At 44.9% G+C, this 27,927-nt stretch overlaps 2 protein-coding genes across 10 annotated transcripts in view; both read left to right on the top strand.

The window, feature by feature from the left end:
• Nucleotides 1-24,602, top strand: PLIN2 (perilipin 2). 2 transcript variants are annotated; one of them, XM_008254352.5, is made up of 9 exons: nucleotides 1-52; nucleotides 991-1,043; nucleotides 1,729-1,924; nucleotides 3,581-3,663; nucleotides 8,613-8,877; nucleotides 9,626-9,807; nucleotides 10,692-10,826; nucleotides 13,509-13,799; nucleotides 24,220-24,602. In XM_008254352.5, exons 2-9 carry the CDS (start codon nucleotides 1,014-1,016, stop codon nucleotides 24,346-24,348), a joined length of 1,311 nt encoding a protein of 436 aa, XP_008252574.3. In that variant the 5' UTR covers nucleotides 1-52; nucleotides 991-1,013; the 3' UTR covers nucleotides 24,349-24,602. The 2 variants fall into 2 exon arrangements, with proteins under 2 accessions (XP_008252574.3, XP_008252583.3); XM_008254361.5 differs by lacking the exon at nucleotides 24,220-24,602 and having other exon boundaries at nucleotides 13,509-14,406.
• A 2,165-nt stretch (nucleotides 24,603-26,767) lies between these two features.
• HAUS6 (HAUS augmin like complex subunit 6) overlaps nucleotides 26,768-27,927 on the top strand; it is a 53,531-nt gene continuing 52,371 nt past the window's right edge. Inside the window, exon 1 of one of the 8 annotated variants that reach the window (XM_002707973.6) lies at nucleotides 26,768-27,209. In XM_002707973.6, coding sequence (XP_002708019.3) covers nucleotides 27,082-27,209 — 128 coding nt within the window. In that variant the 5' untranslated portion in view covers nucleotides 26,768-27,081. Of the gene's footprint in view, nucleotides 27,210-27,258; nucleotides 27,417-27,927 lie in introns of those variants that run through there. The other 7 variants (XM_089317565.1, XM_089317591.1, XM_089317585.1 and 4 more) reach the window with 7 other exon arrangements.

Raw genomic sequence — 27,927 nt, 5'->3', positions numbered from 1 at the left:
GCTCTGCACGTCCGAGCTGCCCGCGGGATTCGACTGCTCGCCGCGCCCATCGGTGGGTGCCCCCGCCGCGCTGAATGTTGCTGGGGGGAGGGGGAATTCCTCGGTTCTGGGGACCTGCCCCGACCTGCCGGGCTCCGGGCTGGACGGCGATGGCTGCGGGCCATGCGGGGCGGGCTTCCGAGCTGTCCTTCTGTGAGGCGTCTTTCCTGCGGGCAGCTTCGGTGCTGCTGCAGGGCTGTGGAGCAAATACTTGTGTCCGACCGGACGTGATTTAAAGGGAACACGCTTTGGAAAATCGGTCTCAGGCATGGTGTGGTGGGGCGTGCAGTGACTGTAGGGCTAATGATCATGGCGCCCAACTTCCACCTCTGGGCAGCGCCTTCCCGTTTCTTGGGGACCTGGGACCCTGGTGGTGGGGGCTGGGCTGGCGCGGCAGTGGTGGGCCCCGGCCGGCCAGGTGCTTTTCCTCGCCAGCTTGGAGGGTTGGCCTTTTGTGTGGGCCGTGGGGGGAATCCTAAGTTACCCTGAAACGCTCGGTGAAAAGTTTCTCAATTCCTCGGACCGCCTCCTTCGTCTTGTGCTTGGTGTCCCTGAACTCGTTTTGGTGCTTTCATGAGGGAGGTAAAATTAAGTAACCCTCGGATTGCTCCAACTTCGTCTTCCCGACACCCTGCTGAGTGCTCGCTGACCTAACATGGGTTTTAACTTGAGAATCTCTTTTGTGGAACAGCTGCTCTAGTGTCCTGGTGGAGAATTCAGAGTAGGAGGTCAACGACTTCGTTTTTCTCCGCTGACCTCTTTTTCTGTTAAACAGTTTACATTTAAGGCCTGAAACCTTGCCCCGGTTAGGGATAAAGGGGAGGTGGAAGTCCAAGATCATCTGGAAATATTTTCTACTTGAGCTTGGTTTGTACTTGAACATTTTCTTGGGCTGGGAATGAATCAAGGGAGTCTTATCCTAGCGTCCTGAAATAAGTATCTCTCCCATAGATTCCTTTCTCCAGGAAGAAAAAATGGCATCCGTTGCAGTGGACCCACAATTGGTATGAGTTTTATTTAATTTTTATTTCTTATTTGAGAGGCAGAGAGCTCCCATCTACTGGCTCCCTCCCCAAGTGCCTGAGTAGCCCCCCAGCTAAGGCTAAAGCCAGATGCTCAATCTACATGGTTGGCAGGAACCTGAGGGCTTGAGCCATTACTGCTGCCTCCCAGGGTCTGCATTAGCTGCAAGCTGCAGACAGAAGCTGGAGCCAGCTGTCAAAGCCAGGTACTCCTAGGCCAAATGCCTGTCCCAGGTCTTAATTTTGAATAGGTGTTTTGTGACTGTTTTCTTCCCCAGTGTTTTGAGAAGTTAACAACCAAGGGCCGGCGCTGCGCTGTAGTGGTTAAGCTGACAGCCACCCGCAGTGCCAGCATCCCAAATGGACGCTGGTTCGAGACCAGGCTGTTCTACTTCTGATCCAGCTCTCTGCTATGGCCTGGGAAAGCAGTAGAAGATGGCCCAAGGCCTTGGGCCTCTGCACCCGCGTGGTTGACCTGGAAGAAGCTCCTGGCTTCAGATCAGCGCAGCTCTGGCCATTTCGGCCAGTTGGGGCGTGAACCAGGAGATGGAAGACTTCTCTCTCTTTCTCTCTCTGCTTCTCTGTGTAACTCTGACTTTCAAATAAATAAATAAATCTTTAAAAAATATTAAAAAGTTAACAACCTCCTCTTTCCCTTTGGTTGCAGAGTGTGGTGACTAGGGTCGCCAACCTTCCCTTGGTGAGCTCTGCATATGACCTCGTGTCCTCAGCTTATGTCAATACAAAGGATCAGTATCCCTACTTGAAGTCTGTGTGTGAGATGGCAGAGAAGGGTGTGAAGACCATGACCTCCGTGGCCATAACAAGTGCTCTGCCCATCTTCCAGAAGCTAGAGCCACAAAGTGAGTTCTCATTTTTCCCTTCAACATTCAGTCCAAGGAACTGTTCAGGGATGAGGGATTCTCTGCCCTTCCGGAAGCAATACTGACTGTACTAGGAACTGTTGGGTGACCCTCGGACCTGGAAGGCCTGATGTTCACGATACTTTAAAAAAAAAAAAAAAATCCCCAGAGATGTTTCTGTGTTGGTAACCAAGACCATAAGGTTAGCATCAGAACTGAAATGAAATACTGTCTTGAGCCCACACACTGGATATAAACTTTTTTTTTAGTAATTTTTATTGCGGTAAAATTAACGTACCATACAGTTTGCCTATATAAAGTGTACAATTCCATTGTTACTATTTGTGTAGAATTGTACAATCAGTACCACTGTTAACCTCCCTGTTAAAGAAATCTCATACCAAAGTTTCTGTTTGGGATGATGAAAGGCTCTAGAAATGAATGTTAGTGATGAATGCCAACATCATGAAGGAATTTAATGCCTGTTACACGTAAAAGTGGTGAAGATGAGTTTATATTTTGACTGTTTTATCAAAATAAAACAGACGTCATGCACTTTACCAACCGTTCCCCATTTCCTTGCAGCCTCCCCTGGGCAACTACTAACATACTTTCTGTCTTTATAGACTTCCTATTTCAGACATTTCATATAAGTAAAATTATAAAAGTGGTCTTTTGTAACTGATTTTGTTTACATTTTTAAGGTTTATACTTACATCAGTACATTATCTCTTTGTGTGATAATCTGTTTAGGTAAATCATATTTAATTCATCAGTTGATGGGCATTGGTATATTCTGCTTTTTGGAGATTATGCTTTTGTGAGCATTTATGTAAGTTTTTGTGTTGACTGTTTTTCGTTTTCTTAGGTATATAGTTAGGAGTAGAATTGCTGGGTCATATAATACCTGTGTTTAAGCTGTTATGAACTGCCAGGCTGTTTTTTCAAAGTGAATGTGGTGTTTTCCATTCCTACCACCAGTATATGAAGGTTCTAATTTCTCTATATCATGAGTTGCTTTTCAATAAAGATGTCATTTCCCCAAATGGTTAGGTCAAGGACTTTCGGATTATAAGGAAGTTCTAGAGACCAGTTCCTCCAATTTCACTATACCCCAGGTGAACTTGTTACTGTACTTGGCTTGGCCTTTGGCAGGGGAAGCTTGGAGTAAAATCTGGGTCTTGTTAGGGAGATCCAGGATACTGTTACATATTGTTTGTTTCCTGGTAAGAGGCCAGAGTGCCCTGGCGTGTGCTGAACGAAGTACAGGAAGGGACTAAGCTGGCATGAGACGCCAATTTTGAGAAAGTTTCCAGAAAGGTTATTCCCAGAATGAGGGTTCAAGAAGCTCGACTACTGTTGGCCTTAATATTAGGGGTAGAAGATGAGGTAGAAGATCCCTAGCCAGCTTCCTTCTTGGTCATTGGTTCCGTGTGCTCCTTCCTTACATCCCCCTTATTATCTTATTAGTGGAATAAAGTTGGCCAACAATCTACAAACCTCTTGCTGTCTAGCCAGAGACACTAGGCAATGCTTTTGTGGAGATCAACATTTTTTGTTTTTTTATAGTATGGTTAAAAGTATAAGGCATAGTAATGTGTGTTTATTCTAAACTACACTGTTACATTAACATTTTCTCATTTGTGATTCTTCTAGTTGCTGTTGCTAATACCTATGCTTGTAAGGGACTAGACAGGATTGAGGAGAAATTGCCTATTCTGAATCAGCCAACAACCCAGGTGAGTTTGGGACAAGGTGCTAAGATGTGTTTGCATTTAGCACAGACTGAGTGTGCCACAGATGAATAGATACTTATTTGTTCTCAATCTGGATCTGGATTTATTTTTCTTTAAAGTAATGGTTACTCCTTCACTTCCCGAACATTCATTTTATTTGAAAGGCTGAGTGATTGAATGCTTCATCTGCTGGTTCATTCTCTAAATTTGTGCAACAACTGGACTGGGTCACATCAAAGCCAGGAGCCCATAGCTCCATCTAGGTCTCCTACATGGGTAGCAGGAGCCTAAGTACTTGGGCCATCATCTGCTGCCTCCCAGGTGCGTTAGCAGGAAATAGGATTGAAAGTGGAGGTGGACCATCATCCCAGACACTCTGAAATGGGATGTACGTATCCCACGTGGTGACCTGCTATACCGCAATACCTGCCCCACTTCCTGAACTTTTATCAGGTTGTGTCTAAGAAGCAGAGAAGAACTAGATACCTTTAAACCAGAGTAATTTTTTTTAAAGATTTATTTATTTATTTGAAAGTCAGTTACACAGAGAAGGAAAAGCAGAGGGAGAGAGAGGTCTTATCTCTGTTGGCTCACTCCCCAGTTGGCTGCAACGGCAAGAGGTGCAACCATCTGAAGCCGGGAGCAAGGAGCTTCTTCCGGTCCCCTACGTGGGTGCAGGGGTCCAAGGACTTGAGCCATCTTCTGCTGCCCTCCCAGTCCATAGCAGAGAGCTGGATTGGAAGTGGAGCAACGGGACTTGAACTGGTGCCTGTGTGGGATGCCGGCACTGCAAGCAGTGCTTTACTTGCTACGCTGCAGTGCCAGCCCTGAAACCAGAGTATTTTTAATCTGAACTCCATCACTTTGTGGCTTTGCCCCTGCAAATGAAATTGCTCTCTTGAATAATTGGTTCCCATGTATCACCATGGGTAAATGCAGAAGTATGTAGAACCTTTTCTCGCCTGGCTTGGTGCAGTGCCAAGATATGGGACAGCTGGCCAAGATGAAAGGCTTATCCATTCCTCCATTCCAGTGATTCAGAGAATGTCCTAAAATTTTCTTTTTTTTTTTTTTGACAGGCAGAGTGGACAGTGAGAGAGAGACAGAGAGAGAAAGGTCTTCCTTTGCCGTTGGTTCACCCTCCAATGGCCGCCGCTGCAGCCGGCGCACCGCGCTGATCCGATGGCAGGAGCCAGGATCCAGGTGCTTTTCCTGGTCTCCCATGGGGTGCAGGGCCCAAGCACCTGGGCCATCCTCCACTGCACTCCCTGGCCATAGCAGAGAGCTGGCCTGGAAGAGGGGCAACCGGGACAGAATCCGGCGCCCCAACCGGGACTAGAACCCGGTGTGCCGGCGCCGCAAGGTGGAGGATTAGCCTATTGAGCCACGGCGCCGGCTTAAAATTTTCTTTCATATTAAGAATATAGCATGGGGTAGGCACCGTGGCTCACTTAGTTAATCCTCCGCCTGTGGTGCCAGCATCCCATTTGGGCGTCGGGTTCTAGTCCTGGTTGCTCCTCTTCCAGTCCAACTCTCTGCTGTGGCCCGGGAGGGCAGTGGAGGATGGCCCAAGTGCTTGGGCCCCTGCATCCGCATGGGAGACCAGGAGGAAGCACCTGGCTCCTGGCTTCAGATCGGCGCAGCACCGACTGTGGCGGCCATTTGGGGAGTGAACCAACAGAAGGAAGACCTTTCTCTCTGTCTCTCACTGTCTAACTCTGCCTGTCAAAAAAAAAATAATAATAATAATACAGCACGGGGGGCTGGTAATGTGGCATACCGGGTGAAAGCCACTGCCTGCAGTGCCAGCATCCTAGATGGATACCAGTTCGAGTCCGCTGCTCCACTTCTGATCCAGCTCTCTGCTGTGACCTGGGAAAGCAGAATGTAGCCCAGTTTCTTGGGCCCTGCACCCACATGGGAGACCTGGAAGGAATTCTTGGCTTCGGACTGGTGCAGCTCTGGCCATCTGGGGGGGTGAACCAGCAGATGGAGGACTTTTCTCTCTCCCTCTGCCTCTGCCTCTCTGTATCTCTTCATTTCAAATAAATAAATCCTAAAAAAAAAAAAAATACAGCATGGCCGGCGCCGCGGCTCACTAGGCTAATCCTCTGCCTTGTGGCGCCGGCAACACCGGGTTCTAGTCCCGGTCGGGGTGCCGGATTCTGTCCCAGTTGCCCCTCTTCCAGGACAGCTCTCTGCTGTGGCCAGGGAGTGCGGTGGAGGATGGCCCAGGTGCTTGGGCCCTGCACCCCATGGGAGACCAGGATAAGAGCCTGGCTCCTGCCATCGGATCAGTGCGGTGCGCTGGCCGCAGCGCGCCAACTGCGGCGGCCATTGGAGGGTGAACCAACGGCAAAAGGAAGACCTTTCTCTCTGTCTCTCTCTCTCTCACTGTCCACTCTGCCTGTCAAAAAAAATAAATAAATAAAAAAAAATTAAAAAAAAATAAAAAAATACAGCATGGTGCAAAATGATACCATTTAGTGAGAGATCTGGCTCACTTTTGTAATCTAATAAATTTTTTTTAAAGATTTATTTATTTACTTTAGTGTTGTTAGATATATTCCATCTACTGGGTCACTCCCCAAATGGCCACAATGGCCAGGGCTGACCAGGCCGAAGCCAGGAGCCTGAAACTTCATCCTAGTCTTCCACATAAGTGATGGGCCTAAGCATTTGGGACAACTTTTGCTGCTTTCCCAGGTGTATTAGCAGAGAGCTGGATCAGAAGTGGAGCAACCAGGACTCAAACCAGCGCTTATATGGGATACTGGTGTCATAGGCAGCCACAACACCAGGCCCTGAATAAATAAATTTAGTGTACAGCCTTTAGAATGTGTGTATATCTTTAATTTTTTTTGTTTGTGTTGCTGGTGACTATTCTAATGGTAAGAGTTATTTTGCATTTTGGGTATTTTCTTTGTATTTTTGATGACTCCTATATAATAAAAGTCAGCTGCCCTATATAAAACTAAAAACAGGACTGAATGGACTTCCTAGCTAAATTGGACTCATCCTAAATTACTGTAGATATTCTATTGTGTATCTATATGTATAACCATTTTAGGTGGGTTTTTCACAAATATTTTTTCAGAAATAATTTGAGAAGGACGATGGGGGAAGCAACTCCTCAAATGCCTTTAGTGGCTGGGCCTGGGCTAGAGGCAAAGCTGCCAGCCAGGAATGCAGTGCAGGTCCCATGTGGGTGATAGGAATCAGTTATCATTATTGCTTCCCACAGTCTGCATCAGCAGGAAGCTGGAGTGAGTAGCTGGGGTCAGGAATTGAATCCAGGTACTCTGATACGGAATGCAAGTGTCTCAGCTAGCCTCTTAATGACTAGGCCAAATGCCTGCCCCTATGTGATATTTTTATTTCACAGATAAACCCAACCTTGAAAGTGGTTGTTTACAGCAAGTCATAAGTGTTACAGCTTTAGCTGGTCATCATTCTAATAATGTTCTTTCTGCCATGTTCTGTGGCCTTCAGTATGGCTTGGTGGCAGCCATGAAAGTCCCTGTAAGATGACTCTGTGACTGGGGCCACTGATATTATCAGATGAGTCGATACCGAGGGTTTCCTCCATCCCCCCCCATTTGCATATTCTACCCCTCTTTAATGTAAGAAGAAATTTGTTGTTCTTGTATAATAACCTGTTTCCATGGATAATTTACCCTGCTTGTGTTTGAAGAAGTAGAGTGACTTGGAAGAAAAGAAGATTGAATTTATAGGTGTGTGAAGAGCTGGTTGTTTTTATTTTCACTTAGAAGAGCTTGACATTGATGATTAGCTGTTCTTAGTGAAGTTAGCCCTTCATGGAATATTAGTCATATTTATATAACTAAAATCATGGCATTACAATTGTCAAGTGGAAGCTGTATGGTGCTACAATCTCTGTCTCAATTCTCAGCGCTTAGCTCACCATGCTCACTGTGTGGGTCCTGAGGGGCACCTTAAGGCTTAAAACTGTTTTCTCTTATAATAATAAAAATGGTACTGGGCTGTTAGGATCCAGATTTTCAGTATACCTTTTAGGTGTGATCTTGGACAAGTCACTGGTTTATAAAATGAGTTTGAAAATTTTGTTATGACAGAGATATACCTGGAGAAAATCTCCCTCCCTTCCTCCCCTCCTACCAATCCAACATAGAAGCAGTTCTGTGAGTTAGCTCCTTTAGACTGGAAGCCTAGAGCATTATCTCCCAATTATCTTATCCTTGGTTTTGCTTGCAGCAACCTGGAACTCACTAATAGTCAAGCAGTCTTGACAGTAAAAGTACTTATGAAGTGGTTGAGGGAAACTGAATCCGGTAGAACATGGGAAGATAGGTACAAAAGGAGAGGATCTTTTATACCAGTCTGCATGTTTTTCACACTTGAGCAGGATGGGAAGTAAACCTGCCATTCGCATAGGCTACCTTTGACTCTCTTGGGTGGAACTTGGGTAGGCTGGTGATATGGAGAGCCCTATAGGAGGGACAAACTCCTGAGTGTGCAGCTAGTAGGGTGGAGAACAGCTGACTTCTCTGCCTATGTGTTGGCCCCCTGGTACTGTGTGCAAAGAGCTGTGCCTGCATTGTACCTATGTTGAAGTGCAAAGGCAGGCATGAGCTGCTCTCAGTATGAGCGTGCTGTTGTGGAAAATGCCATTCCTTCCCAGTGTTCTTGTATTTCATTACAGGTTCATCTAAAAACAAACAAACAAGCTGAATCATGTTACCTAATTGACAAATTTCCTAGCTGTTCATTTGGTTTGCACCCTCAGTAATCCTTAGGGTAAAGGAAATTCAGCCCCATCAACCCTTAGTGACTCTCATAAGACCTACGGCCAAAGTGAAAGGACCAGCTTCCTCCTTTAACTCTTCAGTTGTGCTGCCTTAGTTGAGACCTTACATGTGTGTGTGTTCCAATGGTTCTCACTGGTCAAGTAATCGCTTTTCCACTTGCAGGTTGTTGCCAGTGCCAAAGGTGCTGTGACCACTACTGTGACTGGGGCCAGAGTTTCTGTAGCCAACACAATCACAGGGGTGGTGGACAAGACCAAAGGAGCAGTGACTGGTGGTGTGGAGAAGACCAAGTCCATGGTCAATGGCAGCATTAACACAGTCTTGGGAAGTCGGATGGTGCAGTTTGTAAGCAGTGGAGTAGAAAATGCACTCACAAAATCAGAACTGTTGGTTGACCAATACCTCCCCCTTACTGAGGAAGAACTAGGTAATTGGAATTTTGTCTTGAAATATTTTGTATGTATCTTTTTTCATTGAAGATTTATTTGAAAGAGTCATGGGGAGAGAGAAGGAGAGACAGATCTTCCTTTTGCTGGTTTACTCCCCAGATAACTGCAATGGCCAGCACTGGGGCAGGCCAAAGCTAGGAGCCAGGGGCTGCTTCAGGGTCTCCCACATGGGTGGCAGGGGCCCAAACGATATCTTTAAATAATTTCATTGAGGTGTAATTTATATGCCAAGAAGCTCACCAGTCCAGTTTTAGAATTCTGTTACCCTAAAACAAAACAAAAAATCCTCATGCCTGTTTACATTAATTTCTCATCTCCTTCCTGGCCAATCCTTCTGTTTCAGTTGATGTTTTTTCTTGGAACAGTCTTTCACATTGAATTGTATATAGTAAGTTCTGAATATTTAGGAGAAATTAGCTTCAAAAAATATTTTCTGTAAATGGGTTGTCTTTAATGGTTTTTGAATCATCATTAAAGTAGGCATATTAGTGCTTACTATTTGCCATTACTGTCTTCAGAAATTCATTCTAGTGGGGAGAAACATATATACATGTATATGTACCAGGTATAGTAATGTATTCAGTGGTCAATCCCAGCAGCAGACATGTACAGAGTCTTGGGGAAAAGAATACATAATGGCTAGGTGAATGGGTAGAAGACCAAACATTTATCACTGATAGATGTAATACCTTAAGGTTTTGTCTTGTTCTTTCTTTCTAACTTAAGAAAAAGAAGCAAAAAAGGTTGAAGGATTTGATGCGGTTCAGAAGCCAAGTTATTATGTTAGACTGGGGTCCCTGTCTACTAAGCTCCGCTCACGTGCCTACCAGCAGGCTCTTGGTAGGGTTAAAGAAGCTAAGCAAAAAAGCCAAGAGACCATTTCTCAGCTTCATTCTACTGTTCACCTGGTAAGTAAAATTTTAAGTTACCTAAAGTGAATTCACGTATCCTGAGGGAGGAGAGTAAACATAATTGTGAAACCTAAAAATTTTAGTCTGTCTTTATGTATGACTCAGTGGAAAAATGGACTGAAGAAACAACTCACAGAAAAGGAAGTAAGTGAGGAAATAGCTGAGTACGTGGAGCAATGCTAACCTTAGAGGGGTCAAATACAGATATCTCTCTCGATCTGTCAGACGGGCAAAGTTGGATGCTGTCAGCAACAGTGTAGAGAAAGAGCTGAACTTGTACACTTCCGAAAGATTTGAGGGACTACTGCAAGGAATTGTTTAAGAAAATTACAAACCTTAAGTAGTTTTAGGAATTTACCCTGCAGATAGGTATGTATATTGTGTTGCAAGAGACTGTAACATTGCAGGCCATCTAATGGAGACTAATCGAATTGATGCATCACAATAGACTACTGTGTAGCCAATAAAGATTGCCAAGTTAGAGAACAGGATGTACAGTACTGCAGGAAGAAAACCTTTTTTTCTTCCTGGAAGGGGAAATAGGTGGCTGACAACAGGGAAGAGGAAGGTTGAGTTTTTTCTCTTTTGTAATTCTTATCCTTCTTCACCCTGTCACAGATTAAATTTTGGTTGTCCTACCTGTACTAAACTGAAATTAAAATATGAGTTAATGGTTTACTAGTTGAGTGAAGGCAGTAAAGAACAACTACTTGGTTGACTTAAACATATTACAAATTACAGTGATAGCCGGTATAGTCCTCATTAAATTTGTATGGAAATTCTTGGTTTTTTATGCTTCCTGATTAATATCATAGATCTGCAAACAGAACAACATGAATTTCTAATGGTTTGTTCCCTTATCTTATTTCCATGTGTTCTAGATTGAATTTGCCAGGAAGAATGTGCATAGTGCCAACCAGAAAATTCAGGATGCTCAGGATAAGCTCTATCTCTCGTGGGTGGAGTGGAAGAGAAGCATTGGCCACGATGATACTGATGAGTCCCACTGTGCTGAGGTAAGATGCCTGGGGTAGTCACTCACTACCATTTCTCAAGAAGTTCATAGCAGACTTTTCAATTTTCCCATAATTCCTCTGAGAGTACTCTGCTCTATCAAAAAGCTTGAACAATACTGTGTAGATAGGTTGCTCATTATATGACTGAAAAAGCTGGAGAGGGAGTTGCTTTATCTAACAACCTATAGATGTGCATATTTCCCTGAATGAGATACAACCAAAGGAGAAACCTGGGCTTTGCTGTCATAATGCATACATACTAACTGGGGATATAGGCAGCTAAACTGGTACAGTTGTTTTCTAAGGTTTTATTATTTATTTTTATTAGAGATCTCTCCACTGGTTTGCTCTTCAAATGGCCCTAATGGCAGGGATGCTGGGGGGGTGGGAGGGGGTGCTGGGATAGTCCAAAGCTGGGATCCAGGAGCATTATCCAGTGCTTTAACATGGGTGACAAGAACCCGCTGCTGCCTCCGAGGGTCAGCGTTAGTAGGAAGCTGGAGTCAGGAGCTGAAGTTGGATATCGAACTCGGGCACTCTGTTCGGGATGAGGGTATCTTAACCAGCATTTTGATTTTCTTTTATTTTCATCTTATTGGAAAGGCAGGGGGACAGTGACTGAGATCTTCTATCCACTGTTTCATTTCCCCAAATGCTAGCAATGGCTAGGGCTGGGTCAAACTGAAGCCAAGAGCCTGGAATTGAATCTAGGTCTCCCAGTCTCCCATGTGGGGTGCCGGGGACCCACATACTTGAGCCATCACTGCTGGATCCCAGGGTGTACATTAGTAGGAAGCTGGAATCAGAAGCAGAACTAGTGCTTTAACCCAGGCACTCCTATATGGGATGTGGATTTCCCAAGAGATGTCTTTTTTCTTAATTTTTTTTTAAGATTTGTTTATTTGAAAGGCAGAGTTACAGAGAGAAATGGAGAGACAGAGAGAGAAAGAAATACTCCATCTGCTTTTTCACTTCCCAAATGGCCATAGTGGCCAGAGTTGGGCCAGGCCAAAGCCAGGAGCCTGGAACTCCATCTGGGTCTCCCATATGGGTGGCAGGGTCCTAGGTATTTGGGTCATCATCCATTTTCATTCCTGACACATAAGCAGGGGCCTGGATTGGAAGTGGAGCAACTAGACTCTAATGGGTATTCTAATGGGACTGCGGCTTAACCCACTGTGCCACAACACCAGTCCCGCAGGTGACATCTTAACTGCTGTGCTAAAATGCCTGCCCTATCACAGTGGTTTGGTATGATAAATACAAGTGCTAGGAGAACACATAGGAAGGCTTCCTAATACAGTGTTGTGAGGTGGTGGTGGTGGTTGGGGGTGAGTCAGAGGACTTCCTGGAAGAGAGAAATATAGAGCAGATCTAATGGGTGGATAAACTAGGTTAAAGAGCAGTAAGGGGATGAATGTTCCAGGATGTTATAATCCCTGAAAGTGGTTCTGTGTGTCCCAAAAAGCCTTTGCCTTTGATATCAGTGTCGACTGGTTGTTCCTCTCACATCATCTTATTTGAAGAGGGAATATCAGAATTATGCTACAAACATGGAGTATATTTTCATTTTCTCTGGTCTTCCCTGCCTGTTAGATTTCTTCAGCTGCAGATGATAAACTTCACAGACTCAGGCAGCAGGTTCAAATCCCCACTCAACTATTTTCCAGTGTTAATTGGGGACAAGTTAATTAACTCTAAGCTTGTGTTCATATCTGAAGTGTGGAAAAATACTGCTGTGTTTGGTGTTACATGAGGATTTTAAAAAAGGTCAGATAGTCTATATGTGTGGTGGGCACAACACACAGTTTTCTGTTATTGAACTAATTCATATAGGGCACTTTAAAGATTTGTGGAAAATAGAATTAATATATAAGTTTATTTGTTAGAAAAACTATTTTTTAAGTTTTGTTTATTTGAAGGACATAATCAGACAGAGAGCATGCTTCCATCTACTATTTCACTCCCCAAATGGCTGAAATGGCCAGAGTTGGGCCAGGCCAAAGCCAGGAGCCTGGAACTCCATCCAGATCTCCCGTATGAGTAGCAGGGGCCCAAGCACTTGGGCCATCTTCTGCTTTCTCAGACATATTAGCAGGGAACTAAATTGGAGGTGGAGCAGCCAGGATTCAAACTGGTGGTCATATGGGATGCCAGCACAGCAGGTGTTGGCCTAACCCTCTACCACAAGGCTGGCCCTGTTTTCTATGAACTTTTTGGACCTATTTCATATGTATTGATTTCAGAATTGCTTTGCATCAAAATAAGCTTTTAATTCTATTTTCCAACAATTTTTTTTAAAGATTTATTTATTTGACAGATTTACAGAGAGGCAGAGAGAGGGAGGTCTTCTGTCCACTGGTGTATTCCCCAAATGACTGCAATGGCCAGAGCTAGGCTGATCCGAAGCCTGGAGCCAGGAGCTTCTTCTGGGTCTCCTGTGTGGGTGCAGGGCCCAAGCACTTGGGCAATCTTCTACTGCTTTCCCAGGCCATAGCAGAGAGCTGGATTGGAAGTGGAGCAGTTGGGACTCGAACCGGTGCCCATATAGGATACTGGCACTGCAGGCGGCGGCTTTACTGGCTATACCACAGCACTAGTCCCTTGAATAACTTTTAAAAGTCAGCTGGTACATACCATTGTTGGAGCCACCACTAACTCTTCAGTTTGTTTTATTTGTAGCACATCGAGTCACGTACTCTTGCTATTGCCCGCAACCTGACTCAGCAGCTCCAGACCACATGCCACAGCCTCCTGTCCAACATCCAAGGATTGCCACAGAACATTCAAGATCAGGCCAACCACTTGGGAGTGATGGCAGGCGACATCTATTCAGTGTTTCGCAATGCTGGCTCCTTTAAGGAAGTGTCCGACAGCTTCCTCATTTCGAGCAAGGGGCAGCTGCAGAAAATGAAGGAATCTTTAGATGATGTGATGGATTATCTTGTTAACAACACACCCCTCAACTGGCTGGTAGGTCCCTTTTATCCTCAGCTGACCGAATCTCAGTATGCTCAGGACCAAGGTACAGAGATGAACAAGATCAGCCAGGAGGTCCCTCAAAATGAGCCTAAAACTCATTAAACCTGTTGCTATCACCAGCGCATGACACAGCCAGCAAGATGACACCTTTTCATATGTTGAAATTAACTTGCTAGACAACTCTAACTTGGGGAAACTGTTAGCTAGAAAAGAGAGTCATTCATTATAGTAATTTCTAGCTAGAGTAAGAACTTCAAAATTTCCAGTACTTGCAAATGAGTCTGTTTACCCGGCTGATTAAAAAAAAAAAAAAAAAGAACGACATATTTGTCAGAGGCCAGCCAGAACTTGGGAAAAGTTCAAGTGCACTTATCTCCTTCTGTGACTGTTTTGTTGATGCTCTTACCATCTGTTTGTATTGAATAAAAGCATTTTCATATGGGCTATGGTATAAACTGGCATCTGCTTCAGTATAGCCTGAGCAGGACTCATGACTGGTTATCTCTTAATGCATGCTTGTACAACTTGACTGCAGATTTTTATTCCTTAAAAGGGGATATACTACCTTTGAATCAATAAAATTCACTCTAGATCAGTATTATGCTGTTCCATGTGCTTTGTCTGTTGCTTGCATTCATAGAGCTGCTTGGCCTGCATGACAGGGTTATTATTATACATACATGAATTTCAGTTGGGCTTTTGGGAAATTTGGCAAGTTGATAACATTGGAAAACTAATATTACAAATGGAATGTTTAGTAACAGGTTTCAAACAAAAGGTGATGTGCACATTAAAATTTTACTAAGTGACAGCTGCATTCATTTGCCAATTTACTGGACCCCCGAGTGTGTATCATTTTTAAGCCAGTAAAATCATCTAGTAATTGACTGCCTTGCTCAAAGGAATCAAAACTGAAAGGAAGCAAATGAGTCAGCTTACAGCAGTCTCACATAACAATAGGCCTTTCTTGCTAAAAGGCCAGTTAAAATGTAAGCCCTAATGTGAGATCATTCAGTGTCTAGTCTCGTTGGAAGACAATCATAACCTCAGTTGTTGAAGACCATATGAGAATAATTACTAAGTCCCAAGTCTTTTGACTAATATAGAAAAGGAATCTTCTACTTCCTGCGTAAGTTCCCCAGACTTCAAAAAATGAGGAACACATAACTTTACATGCTACTTTTTTTTTTTTTTTTTTTTTTTGGACAGGCAGAGTGGACAGTGAGAGAGAGAGACAGAGAGAAAGGTCTTCCTTTTGCCATTGGTTCACCCTCCAATGGCTGCTGCGGCCGGCGCGCTGCGGCCGGCGCACCGCGCTGATCCGATGGCAGGAGCCAGGTTCTTACCCTGGTCTCCCATGCGGGTGCAGGGCCCAAGGACTTGGGCCATCCTCCACTGCACTCCCTGGCCACAGCAGAGAGCTGGCCTGGAAGAGGAGCAACCGGGACAGAATCCGGCGCCCCAACCGGGACTAGAACCCAGTGTGCCTGCGCCACAAGGCGGAGGATTAGCCTAGTGAGCCGCGGCGCCGGCCCTTTACATGCTACTTTCATGTGAATGAATAAAGTACGTTAAAGCTTTTGATCATTGCCAGTCTTCTCCGAAATATAACTCAGTGAAGTGGAAGGCAGAAATTCAGTTGTTTGTCTCTCTGCCTTTTTTTTTTTTTTTTTAAGATTTATTTTTATTTGAAGGCAGAGGCAGAAAGCGAGAGAGAGAGAGAGAGGTCTTCCATCTGCTGATTCACTCCTCAGATGGCTATAGCAGCCGGAGCTGGGCTGACCTGAAGTCAGGAGCCAGGAGCTTCCTCTGGGTCTCCCACGTGGGTGCAGGGGCCCAAGGACCTGGCCCATCTACTGCTTTCTCAGGCCATAGCAGAGAGCTGGATCGAAAGTGGAGCAACCGGGATTCAGACCGGCACCCATATGGCATGCTGGTACTGCAGGTGGTGGCTTTACCTGCTATGCGTCGGCCCCCTATCTCTCTGCCTTTTAAATAAAAATATATACAAATCTTTCATCCACTGGTTCACTCCTCAAATGCCTGCAACAACTGGGGCTGTGGTATGCTAAGCTGGAAGTGGGGAAACGCAGTCCAGCTCTCTCATATGGGCGGCAGGGACCAACGTACTTGAGCCATCACCTGCTGCCTTTCAAGGTGTGCAGTACCGGGAAGCTGAATTGGAAGTAGAGTAGCTAGGACTCAAGCCAGGCACTCTGATAGAGGATGCGGGCATCTTAACTGCTGTACCAAATGCTTGCCTTGTCACTGAAATTTTTGAAGTTGCCCTTTAATTTGCACATAAGGAGCTTGGTTTCCAGGAAGGATGGACTTTCCTGACGTGTATGCTTCCAGGGTTGAATCTTTTACTTGCCTGTCTACAGGGACTAGCATTTTTTTTATAGCTTCTGCATTTTATTTATTTTTTGTAACCCAAATCTGATGAGCCCCCCTTCTTTGCTTCAAAACTGTAAGACTGGTGAATTGCAATTGATTGGAAAATTACTGTAGCAGTACATGTGCTTTCTTATCCTGCATATAAACTTCTGTTTCTTCCTTAAAAGTTGTAGTGCTATATGAATTGTTTATGAGGAGATAGGTCTCAAGGCTATGCTTCCTGAGTAAGGACAGAATATAAAGCAGAACACCACCAGCCCTTGCTTTCCACCACTAGCTGCGCACATCAGTCATGGTTTTGTCTGTCTGTGTGTCTCAGGTTTGACTTAGACCCACATGTAGCTCATGAATTGTCAGCATGTCCTTGTAGCTTCATTGTTGCATAAGCTAGCAAAAAATTTTAATTAGAGCTATTTTTCTTCCAAGGAAGTTAATTGTTTTTGAGAGGAAAAAAAGCTGACTACCCCTAATACAGTACAAATATCTAACCATAGCATGTTTGTAAATATTTGGCCTTATGAAGCTAAGCACAATGTGTTCAAAATATTTTTTCCTTTGCAAATAGTCTGGAATTTTAGTCCTAGACAAAAAACCAAAGGAACGTGGTGTGCTGGTTGTTATCTCTGAGCCTTAGTTTTCTCATCTGTAACATAAGATTAATGATGCCTCAGTGGATGGAAGCGAAATGTCAAGGATGGGGTGTTTTTTCTAATTTGCACAGAAGCCTGGTGATACTTTCTGTATCACCAGGGACATATAACTTTAACTTGCTGGTTCAGGCATCAGGTATGTGTGCTTAATACCAGATTGTGACTGGGAAAATGTCTGCTTTGATAAAGCATTCTAGGCATTGAAGAACTAGTGAAGTAATCAAAAACTTAATTGATTTCCCTGAGATATTCTTTTTAGACTATCATTTCATAAGGGGAGGAGGAAGGAGGAGGACAGATACTTGTGTATAGTTGTTAATGAAATTCAGTCTGACTGATGCCTGGGAGAGCAGGTGCCGATGGACGCAAAGGAGGACCTTTTGCCAGGTTGCCCTTACTTGGGCTCTTGTGATCCTCAGCTGGGCCTCACTTGTGATCCAGCTTCAGGAATGGCCCAGGACTGAGACCAGTGTGTGTGGTCCTGTGGCGAGATGTCCTTCCCCATAAGTCAGTGTATTGATTACTTTTATCTCAAAGTGTAGCAGCTTCATGCCACCTTCCCAACAGGTATCCTGTAAAAATTCTGTATGTAATCTTTCCCTATAGCTACTTGGTAAGGAAAAGATGCTGAATAATTGTACAATTGAATATCTAAGTTCCCAGACCAAAAGAGAAACTGGAAAGGTAATAGTATTGGACTATTCAGAGAGAAAGAATAAGAAGCCTCTCTCAGGGGTGTGGGTATTTGGTGCAGCAGTGAAGTTGCTGCTTAAGACAGCCGCATCCCATATCTGAAGGCCTGGTTAGAGCCCTAGATCCTCCACTTCTGATCATGCTTCTTGCTATCGTGTACCCTGGGCGATGGCTCAATAAATTTCTTTTTTAAACCTAAAGTTTTTTTTTTCAGTTTGAACTTTATTTTTTAAATTTATTTTTCCCCCCAAAGAAACCTTTTATTTAAGGAATACAAATTTTGTAAGTACAACATTAGGAATATAGTGATACTTCCCATCATACCCACTATCGCACCCACACTCCTACCCCTCTTCCCTCTCCCATTCCCAGTCCCATTCTCCACTAAGATTCATTTTCAATTAACTTTATACACAGAAGACCAACTCTATACCAAGTAAAGATTTCAACAATTTGCAACAATTCCACAACTGTTAACAAGTTTTAGTTAACTTTCATAATACAACTGGCCCCACAAAGACTTACTCTTGTTGTACCTGCTCAAATGAATAGAATACAGAGGGATTGACATTGATTAGTTGAATGTTGCATGGTACCAAGAATTGTTTAAATTGTCTTGTGATCAGTACTGACCTGCCCTCTAGACAGTGCTAACAATGCCATCAGACTTCTTAGTCAAGAGCAAAACAGTGGTGTAAAAAGCACCAACTTAAGGGCAGGGAATATCTACCAGCCCATTCAGCTGTACTAAATTATGTTCAGTAAAGGGAAAGAGAAATGAGGCGCTCCTGGCTCTAGTTGCAAGCACACCATTGAGCTGCATAAAATACCTGTTGTGGATACTGAGAAGTTTCTATTAAAGTCAATAATGTTAGTGTTTTTTTTTGGACAGGCAGAGTTAGGTAGACAGACAGAAAGGTCTTCCTCCTTCGGTTCACCCCCAAAATGGCTGCTATGGCTGGCACACTGCGCCGATCCAAAGCCAGGAGCCAGGTGCTTCCTCCTGGTCTCCCATGTGGGTGCCGGGCCCAAGGACTTGGGCCATCCTCCACTGCACTCCTGGGCCACAGCAGAGAGCTGGACTGGAAGAGGAGCAACCGGGACAGAACCGGTGCCCCAACTGGGACTAGTACTTGGGGAGCTGGCGCCGCAGGCGGAGGATTAGCCTAATGAGCCGTGGCGCTGGCCCAGTGTTAGTCTTAAGACTAAGTATTGGTTATAGCCAACCATTACTTCTTGCACAATGCTTTACAGCTCTAAATGTTAGAATTTTACATAACTAAAATTTTTAGATTTTTTTTTCACTTCATTACTTATGCTTGATTTCAAAATAAATCAGTTTTTTCCCAATCCTGTGTCGTGTTTCTCGGCACTGCATGCACACTCACCTTTACCAGCAAGTTAAATCCCCACAAATGGTGTCTATTCCTGTATAACCTCACCTATCCAGGGCTCTGGGCCACCACTAGCCCAGCTTTACGCAAAATTTAAAAAGACACCTCACGCTCAACATGTTTAGTGCCATCTTCTGGAAATTTGTCACAATAAGCATGTGGTGCTTTGATATGAAAGGTTACCTGTTGTTGCAAAGTGAACAACCTGCGACATATACTTGAAGTATCTCTGAGAATTTGAGCATGGTTTCTTGATTTTCTTGAAAAGAATGTGTTTTCTTGAAAGGGATGGTTTCCTGTCCTTAGAGGGAGGGTCTATGATTACCTCCTTAGTTTCACAGTAAGTACTTGATTCTGAGTTCAGCCTCTATCTCTGATAGCATTCTCAGCAGGAGACTCCTTACACTCTTGCTTTGATGACCCACAACTATGGATTTTCATAACTAGGCATTTTCATGAGTCTTGTACTTGTCCAGGTCAAGGAAGAAGATTTATTTATAAATCTGTAAAATGATTTTGTGCCACATTTGTAAAAATCCCCTGAAGATGGTCAGAAAAGACTACCAGTTTTTAAATTAGACTCATCATAGATATTTGATAGCCCGTGGCTCCTTCTTAGCTGTCACATCCTCCCCTATTTCCCTATTGTCCTCAAGTAGGGTTTGGTAACAGCTGCCACTGGGGAGAGTACTGGAAACTGGACACTGGAACATTTTGGATATGTGGAAGGTGAATTATTCCTATGGGTCTCCTAAATCAGGGAGTGAAGGTGATTTTTTGGGTGGTAGTTGTAGGTACTAAATCTCTGATTTTGGGACTGCCAACATTCCGCAAAAAAAAAAAAAAAATCTACTTTAGTTCCACAGAGAGGCAGACACATTACCTGGTCTATAGGTGACTGAGATTGTGTGTGTGTGTCTAGTATTTAAGGAACACGAGAGGAAAAAACATTTATTGGACACCTTCTGTAAACTATTCTTCAACTGCAACTGAATCAATTAGGTATTTTCCTCACATGAGAGATGATGAAACTGAGTTTGAAAACAGTAAGAGGCAGGTTGGGAACTCAGCCCAAATGCTACTGATGTTAAAGTGCGTATTTTTCCCTCTTCTAACCTCTGAGAGGAGACAACTGCAGCTTGCTTTTTTGTTTGAGGCCCAGAAAAATCTCTGCTTATGTCTGCTGTGTTGCAGCTTCCTGTTACATTTTATACTCCTTCCTTCCTTCCTTCTCTCCCTCCCTTTCTCTCTCTCTCTCTCTTTCTTTTCTGTATTTATTTATTTGAAAAGCAGAGTTACAAAGAGGCAGACACAGAGAAAGAAAGATCTTTCATCAGTTATTTTCTCTCCCCAAATGGCTGCAACAGCAGGAGCTGGGCTGATCTGAAGCCAGGAGCCAGGAGCTTCTTTGGTGTCTCCTATGTGGGTGTAAGCGCCCAAGTTCTTGGACCATCCTCTGCTGCTTCCCTAGGCCATCATCAGGGAGCTGGATCAGAAGTGGAGCAGCTGGAACTTGAACTAGCACGCATATGGGATGCTGGCATTGCAGGCTGCAGCTTTACCTGCTACACCACAGCACCAGCTCCCTATTTTACATTTATTAAAAACTGATATTAAATACATAAGATATCATAATAAAATTGATAATATATATTAAAATAGTTTATTGGATGTTAAAATATACTTTTGTACATTTAATAGAGTTCATTGGGATTGTTAAACTAGATACATCTTTTATCCTAAAATCTTTGAGACTATAATAGTTGGTGTTACTGACTGATGCCCTGAAACAATGTGAATAAGCGTTGCTGGATTTTGTGGATATCAGGTCGGGTGTAATTTTTTTTTTTTTAAAGATTTATTTGAAAGAGTTATACAGAGAGAGAAGGAAAGGCAGAGAGAGAGAGAGAGAGAGAGAGAGAGAGGTCTTCCATCCGTGGGTTCACTCCACAGTTGGCCACAATGGCTGGAGTTGCGCCAATCCGAAGCCAGGAGCCAGGAGTTTCTTCTGGGTCTCCCATGTGGGTGCTGGGGCCCAAGAACGTGGGCCATCTTCTACTGCTTTCCCAGGTCATAGCAGAGAGCTGGATCAGAAGTGAAGCAGCCGGGATTCGAACCAGCGCCTATATAGGATGCTGGCACAGCAGGCAGTGGCTTAACTCCCTAAGCCACAGTGTCAGCCCCTGGATATAATCTTTGTAAAGTGAACATTGACTAAGAACTGGAAGGTAGTATGATCTCCCTAACCTGAAAGTCTCAGGAACAAATGGACGTTGGACCTCAGGCTATACAGTCCTCTGAGCACCTGGTTTCATTGGGCAAGTGTAATAAGGATCACAGACAGGTAAGGGCCCAATGAACAAAACAAGATTCTTAATTCTTGTCTTTTTTTCCCCTTTCCTCCCCCCAACTACCATTTCATTATGGTGGTGTTAAAATATATTTAACATAGAGTTTATTGCTCTAGCCATTTTCAAGTGCACAATTAGCTGGCATGTATGTTCACAAGATTGTGCAACCATCATCATTATCCATGTTTCCAGAACTTTATCAGCATCTCAAGTATAATTCCTGTATACATTAAGCAATAACTCCCCAATATATATCTCTTCTCTTCTGTCTGTCGAGGGATTTTCATTTTCATTGTTGTTAGTTGTTTTGCCTCTGTTAGGTACTCAGTTACATTTTTCCCCCCTCTGCTGTTAAGATTCCAGCTGGTAGCAACATATTATGTCTTATTAAAAAAAAAAAGATTTATTTATTTATTTGAAAGGCAGAGTTACCCGGAGAGAGGAGAGGCAGAAAGAGAGAGAGGTCTTCCACCCGCTGGTTCACTCCCCAGATGACTTCAACGGTCAGAGATGAGCTGATCTGGAGCCAGGAACTTTTTCCAGGTCTCCCAGGCAGGTGCAGGGGCCCAAGGACTTGGGCCATCCTCCATTGCTTTCTCAGACTATAGCAGAGAGAGCTGGATCAGAAGTGGAGCAGCCAGGACGCGAATCAGCACCCATATGGGACGCTGGAGCTTTATTTATTTATTTATTTATTTATTTATTTATTTATTTATTTTTTTGATAGGCAGAGTGGACAGTGAGAGAGAGAGACAGAGAGAGAAAGGTCTTCCTTTGCCGTTGGTTCACCCTCCAATGGCCGCCGCTGCAGCCGGCGCACCGCGCTGATCCGATGGCAGGAGCCAGGATCCAGGTGCTTTTCCTGGTCTCCCATGGGGTGCAGGGCCCAAGCACCTGGGCCATCCTCCACTGCACTCCCTGGCCATAGCAGAGAGCTGGCCTGGAAGAGGGGCAACCGGGACAGAATCCGGCGCCCCAACCGGGACTAGAACCCGGTGTGCCGGCGCCGCAAGGTGGAGGATTAGCCTATTGAGCCACGGCGCCGGCCATTTTTTTTTTTTTTTTTTTTTTTTTTTTTTTTAAATTTATTTGAAAGAGTTACAGAGAGAGGTAGAAGTCTTCCATCCGCTGGTTCACTCCCCAGATGGCCGCAATGGTCGGAGCTGCGCTGATCCAAAGCCAAGAGCCAGGAGCTTCTTCCAGGTCTCCCACGCGGGTACAGGGTCCCAAGGACTTGGACCATCTACCACTGCTTTCCCAGGCCATAGCAGAGAGCTGGATCGGAAGAGGAGCAGCTGGGACTAGAACCAGCGCCCATATTGGGTGCCGGCGCTTCAGCCAGGGCTTTAACCTGCTGTGCCACAGCGCCAGCCCCTGCATGCTGGGGCTTTAACCCACTGCGTCATAGCACCGGCACTGATATATTTTATCTTAATAATTTTCTTCTTTTAGTCTGTCGTTGGATAAGAAACATTACTTAGCTTTTCAAAATAAGAGTTAATAGAGTTTCTGATCACTAAAGCTTTTTTCCTATGTAGAGAAGAAACAGGGTTTTGTGATGGCTATATCAATTTTTTTTTAAAAAAAGATTTGTTAATTTACTTGAAAGGGAGAGCATCCATCGGAGAGAGTATGAAAGACACAGAGAGGGTTCTTCCATCATCTGGTTCACACCCCAAGTGGCTGCAACAGCAAGGATTGGGCCAGGCCAAAGCCAGGAGCCAGGAACTCCATCCTAGTTTCTGACATGGGTGGCAGGGGCCCCATCACTTGGGCCTTCATCTGCTGCCTTCACAGGTGTATTAGTAGGAAACTGGATCAAAAGCAGTGCAGCTGGGACTCAACCTGGAACTCTGATATGAGATGCCAGCATCACAAGCGAAGGATTAATGAGCTGTGCCACAATGCTGGCCTCTATTTTAACTATGAAAAAGACTTTTGGCCGGCGCCGCGGCTCACTAGGCTAATCCTCCAACTAGCGGCGCCGGCACACTGGGTTCTAGTCCCGGTCGGGGTGCCGGATTCTGTCCCGGTTGCCCCTCTTCCAGGCCAGCTCTCTGCTGTGGCCCGGGAAGGCAGTGGAGGATGGCCCAAGTGCTTGGGCCCTGCACCCCATGGGAGACCAGGAGAAGCACCTGGCTCCTGCCATCGGATCAGCGCGGTGTGCCGGCCGCAGTGCGCCAGCTGTGGCGGCCATTGGAGGGTGAACCAATGGCAAAAGGAAGATCCTTTCTCTCTGTCTCTCTCTCTCACTATCCACTCTGCCTGTCAAAAAAAAAAAAAAAAGACTTTTTCTTCCTCAATTCCTAGACATTTCCCAAAGGGTTTATATTTTTGAAGTCAGACTTATGGAAAAATGAGGCTATTATTGTTCATAAGAGAGAAATAGATTGATGGATAAATAACCAGAGATGCCTTAGACTTGTATTTTCCAAGAAGCCTACATTTAATAGAGTCTACCACTAGTTTCCAGAGCCCATATGGATTGCAGGTGATGGCTTTTACTTGCTGTACCACAATGTCAGCTTCCTTGTCAGTTGTCTTTTAAAGAGAAGTGCACTTATAACATGAGTAGATTGCAGGGGTAGGACTGCAAACATCTTTTCAGAAAGCACATTTCTGGGGGCCAGTGTTGTGGCACAGTGGGTTAAACCACTGCTTGAGAAGATGGCATCCCATACTGGAGGGCTGTTTCAAGTCCTAGCTGCCCTGTTTCCCATCCAGCTCCCTGCTAATCTGGGAAAGCAGTGGGAGATGGCCCAAGTTCTTAGGCCCCTTTCTTAAAAAAAAGAAAGAAAACGAGTAAGCACAGCTCTCGACAAAGCAAAATTTACTTACATGCAGTATTTGTCTCTGTGGTCTCATGGGGATCTGATAGTTCATGTCATTGGTGTTTGTTTAAATATCTGAGATTCTTCTTTTACAGGCATTTGATTTCACTGCCATAGAGTTGACATCTGAGACTGATGAAATTCCAGATATTATAGCTTTGGAAGAGGAAGATGGAGCAAATCATTCACATTTTAATGGCCCTGACCTCTCAGCAAAATGTTGAACAAAAAAAAAAGATCTCTCCTTTTAGTTGAATATGCAATTTCTATCACATTAAGCTTCACTTTGTTTTTATGTTTATTCCTGAGGCTTCAAGAAGTGTTAATCTATTTTTTGGCTAATTCATCTTACTTGCAATGAAACTTGATCTTAACTTTCATAAGAGATTTAGTTCTATGATGTGTATCATTTTATGTAAGTCCTCACAGTTTAATTGCTGAAATGACTATAATAAATATTGGGTCGGATAATCTCAAATCAGAGTGTTTTTTTTTTTTCTGACACAGGGGACATTTGTTGTTTTTGGGTCTCCCAGAATTTATTCCTGCTTCTTTGGTTAATAACCCCCTTGTATCTTTAGGGGTGTCAGTCTACAGATCAAGTTTCTTTGGTTCCCCTAGCTTATGAGCACACATGTGACCAAAAGCAGGTCAATTGGAAGGACACATAGCATGATGGGTAGTGAATTACATGCTGGGTTCTAATTTTGCTTTGCTCCTTACTAACTCTAACCTTGAACAAGTTACTTAATTTCTCTGTACCTCAATTTTCTCATCTTTAAAATGGGCACAGTACTAGGTTTGTTATGAAGATTAAGTAGTTATCATTTGTAAAGTACTTAGGGCAGAGCCTACCACAAAACAGCATAAATAAGTATTAGTTAAATGAACAAATTGTAGAAACAGTGGCTAACCCAATAGCTATGGGCACCCCCAGTGCTCAGGTTGTGGTCTCAAAATACCATTTCACACTAAAAGAAACCAGGGCTTTTTGGAAGAAAAGACTGATTCCAGATGTGAGAAAGATGTACAAAATAAGCCTTTTTTTTTAAATTTTTTTTATTTATTTTAAAGTCAGAGAGGAGAGGCAGAGAGAGAGAGAGAGAGAGAGGTCTTCCATCTGAAGGTTCACTTCCCAGTTGGCTGCAATGGATGGAGCTGTGCTGATCCGAAGGAGCCAGGAGCTTCCTCCAGGGGTGGGTGCAGGGGCCCAAGGAATGGGCCATCTTCTACCGCCTTCCCAGGCCACAGCAGAGAGCTGGATTGAAGAGGAGCAGCCGGGACTAGAACCGGCGCCCATATAGGATGCCAGTGCTTCAGGCCAGGGCGTTAAACTGCTGAGCCACAGCGCTGGGCCCCCAAATAAGCCTTGAACTTCCTGCTATCCCAAATGGCAAGGAGGCCAATTTGAAGAAGCTCACATTGGCCAAAGATGGGACAATCTGTATCTCTATAGGGATGGTAAATACAATAGATCAACCCCCACAAAGAAGTTTAAATCCATGATTTTACAATGATGTATGTATCATTTTATATATATATATATATATATATATATATATATAATTGCGCGGTCACTTCTTAGAAGATGATAGCGAACTAATTATCTTGTTATTTTATTTTATTTTTTTGACAGGCAGGGTTAGACAATGAGAGAGAGAGAGAGAGAGAAAGGTCTTCCTTCTGTTGGTTCACCCCCCAAATGGCCGCTATGGCCCGCGCTGCGCCGATCCAAAGCCAGGAGCCAGGTGCTACCTCCTGGTCTCCCATGGGGTGCAGGGCCCAAGCACTTGGGCCATCCTTCACTGCCTTCCCGGGCCACAGCAGAGAGCTGGCCTGGAAGAGGAGCAACCGGGATAGAATCCGGCGCCCCAACCAGGACTAGAACCCCGGGTGCCGGCGTTGCAGGCGGAGGATGAGCCGTGGCACCGGTCTGAAATAGACCTTTTTTTTTTTTTTAATTTTTTGACAGGCAGAGTGGACAGTGAGAGAGAGAGACAGAGAGAAAGGTCTTCCTTTGCCGTTGGTTCACCCTCCAATGGCCGCCGCGGCCGGCGCGCTGCGGCCGCCGGCACACCGCGCTGATCCGATGGCAGGAGCCAGGAGCCAGGTGCTTTTCCTGGTCTCCCATGGGGTGCAGGGCCCAAGCACCTGGGCCATCCTCCACTGCACTCCCTGGCCATAGCAGAGAGCTGGCCTGGAAGAGGGGCAACCGGGACAGAATCCGGCGCCCCAACCGGGACTAGAACCCAGTGTGCCAGCGCCGCTAGGCGGAGGATTAGCCTAGTGAGCCGCGGCACCGGCCCGAAATAGATCTTTTTTAAAAATTTACTTATTGGAAGATCTTTTTCTCTTGTTGCCTTTCAAATAAACAAAAGAGTAAAGCACTCAGAGGTTAGATGACTTGTTCAGGGTCACATAGCCAAGAATAGTTAAAAGTGGAATCCACTGCTTTTCCCACTGCCTTGAGCCACTTGACGCATGTAATCTAACAAGCTCACAGAAGCAAAAGGAACCACTCAACAATAGGGACCTGAAACCTCAAAAGGTCTCCTGCCGCGCAATGCACTGTGGTTCTTGTAGTCGCCCGCCTGGGCCTGACAGGAAGGGATGGCGAAAAGGGCGCATTGCATGGCGGTAGATGTAGTCCCCTGGGGAAAACCACCCTTCCCGGAAGCCAGGCGGCGCAGGCGCGCACTGCTCTTCCTCAAGCGCGGGAGTCTTGGTTTTGTGGTGGCTTCGCTTTGGCCTCTCTGCCGCCACAGCCGTTGGTGGCTTCATTTCCCGGAGACTTCTAGGCCATCTGAGGCGACATGGTTGCAGGCGACAAAGCAGCAGGCGGTGGCAATGCAGGAACTGCCGCGACCTCCGGCTGCCTGTAGGCAGCGACCCTTTGGGCCCTCAGTCGCTCGGGCCTGCGCTTTCTTCCTGTGAAGTCGCCGTGCCTTTCCGCGAGGATGAGCTCTGCCTGGGTAACTTCTTTCGAAAAGGAGCATCTCTGGATGTACCTGCAGGCGCTCGGCTTCGAGCCGGGCCCGGCTACCACTGCCTGTGGAAAGATCGTGTCGCACACGCACCTCGGAGTGTAAGGAGGCTGAGGCCGGCAGGGCGAGGGTGCCTGAGTCGGGGAGACAGCCGGTAGACCCGCCCTTGCGCGGACTGGGCGGGCGGACGAATCAGGAAAGGCCGAGCGACTGCTGTGTCCCAGGCGTGGCTCAAGGCTGCAAAGCCCTTGCCCCAGGTGCCAGCCTGGTGACAGAGCCGTAGAAATTGGGAAACTGCTGGCAGCGCGGTATGGGAGGGAGGGGCAGCTTAACCCTGCTTTTGGGGGAGGTGGGTGGGAACTATGGGCGCAGACGCCTTTTGGAATTGAAGGCTTCTTTGAAAACCGTTGTTTAACTTTAGTTTGTAATGTTTATGTTTAAAGATAGGAAACAAAGGCATGCCACATTTAGCAAAAAACAAACAAACAACCAGAGAAGGATATTAAAGTAAAAAGTAGAACCCTCTTCCCTACTTTTACCATTTCTATTATGATCGTAATCTAAATATATTAATGTGCTTTGTCTACTCTAGACAGTATTATCTTCTCTGCTATAAGCCAAGAAGAATTTGGGAGCACATTGGTTCTCTTAGTCTCAATCTATGTGATTTGTGTACATTTTATGATTTCAATTTTCCTAGTGGCTGTTGTACTATTTTGCTTAGATCTGTATTTCTTGATTCAGCAATCTCAAAAGTATCTCTGAATTCACTGCCATGTCATGTCACAGAGAAGTAGCTATTATTTATGATTAGCTCAC

Source organism: Oryctolagus cuniculus, chromosome 1 (genome assembly GCF_051225735.1).
Source record: "Oryctolagus cuniculus isolate XC-2025 breed Fujian yellow rabbit chromosome 1, ASM5122573v1, whole genome shotgun sequence".
In the NCBI taxonomy this organism is placed as follows: Eukaryota; Metazoa; Chordata; class Mammalia; order Lagomorpha; family Leporidae; genus Oryctolagus; species Oryctolagus cuniculus.
Note: the sequence above shows the minus strand (reverse complement) of the source record. Positions and strands in the feature narration are given on the sequence as shown.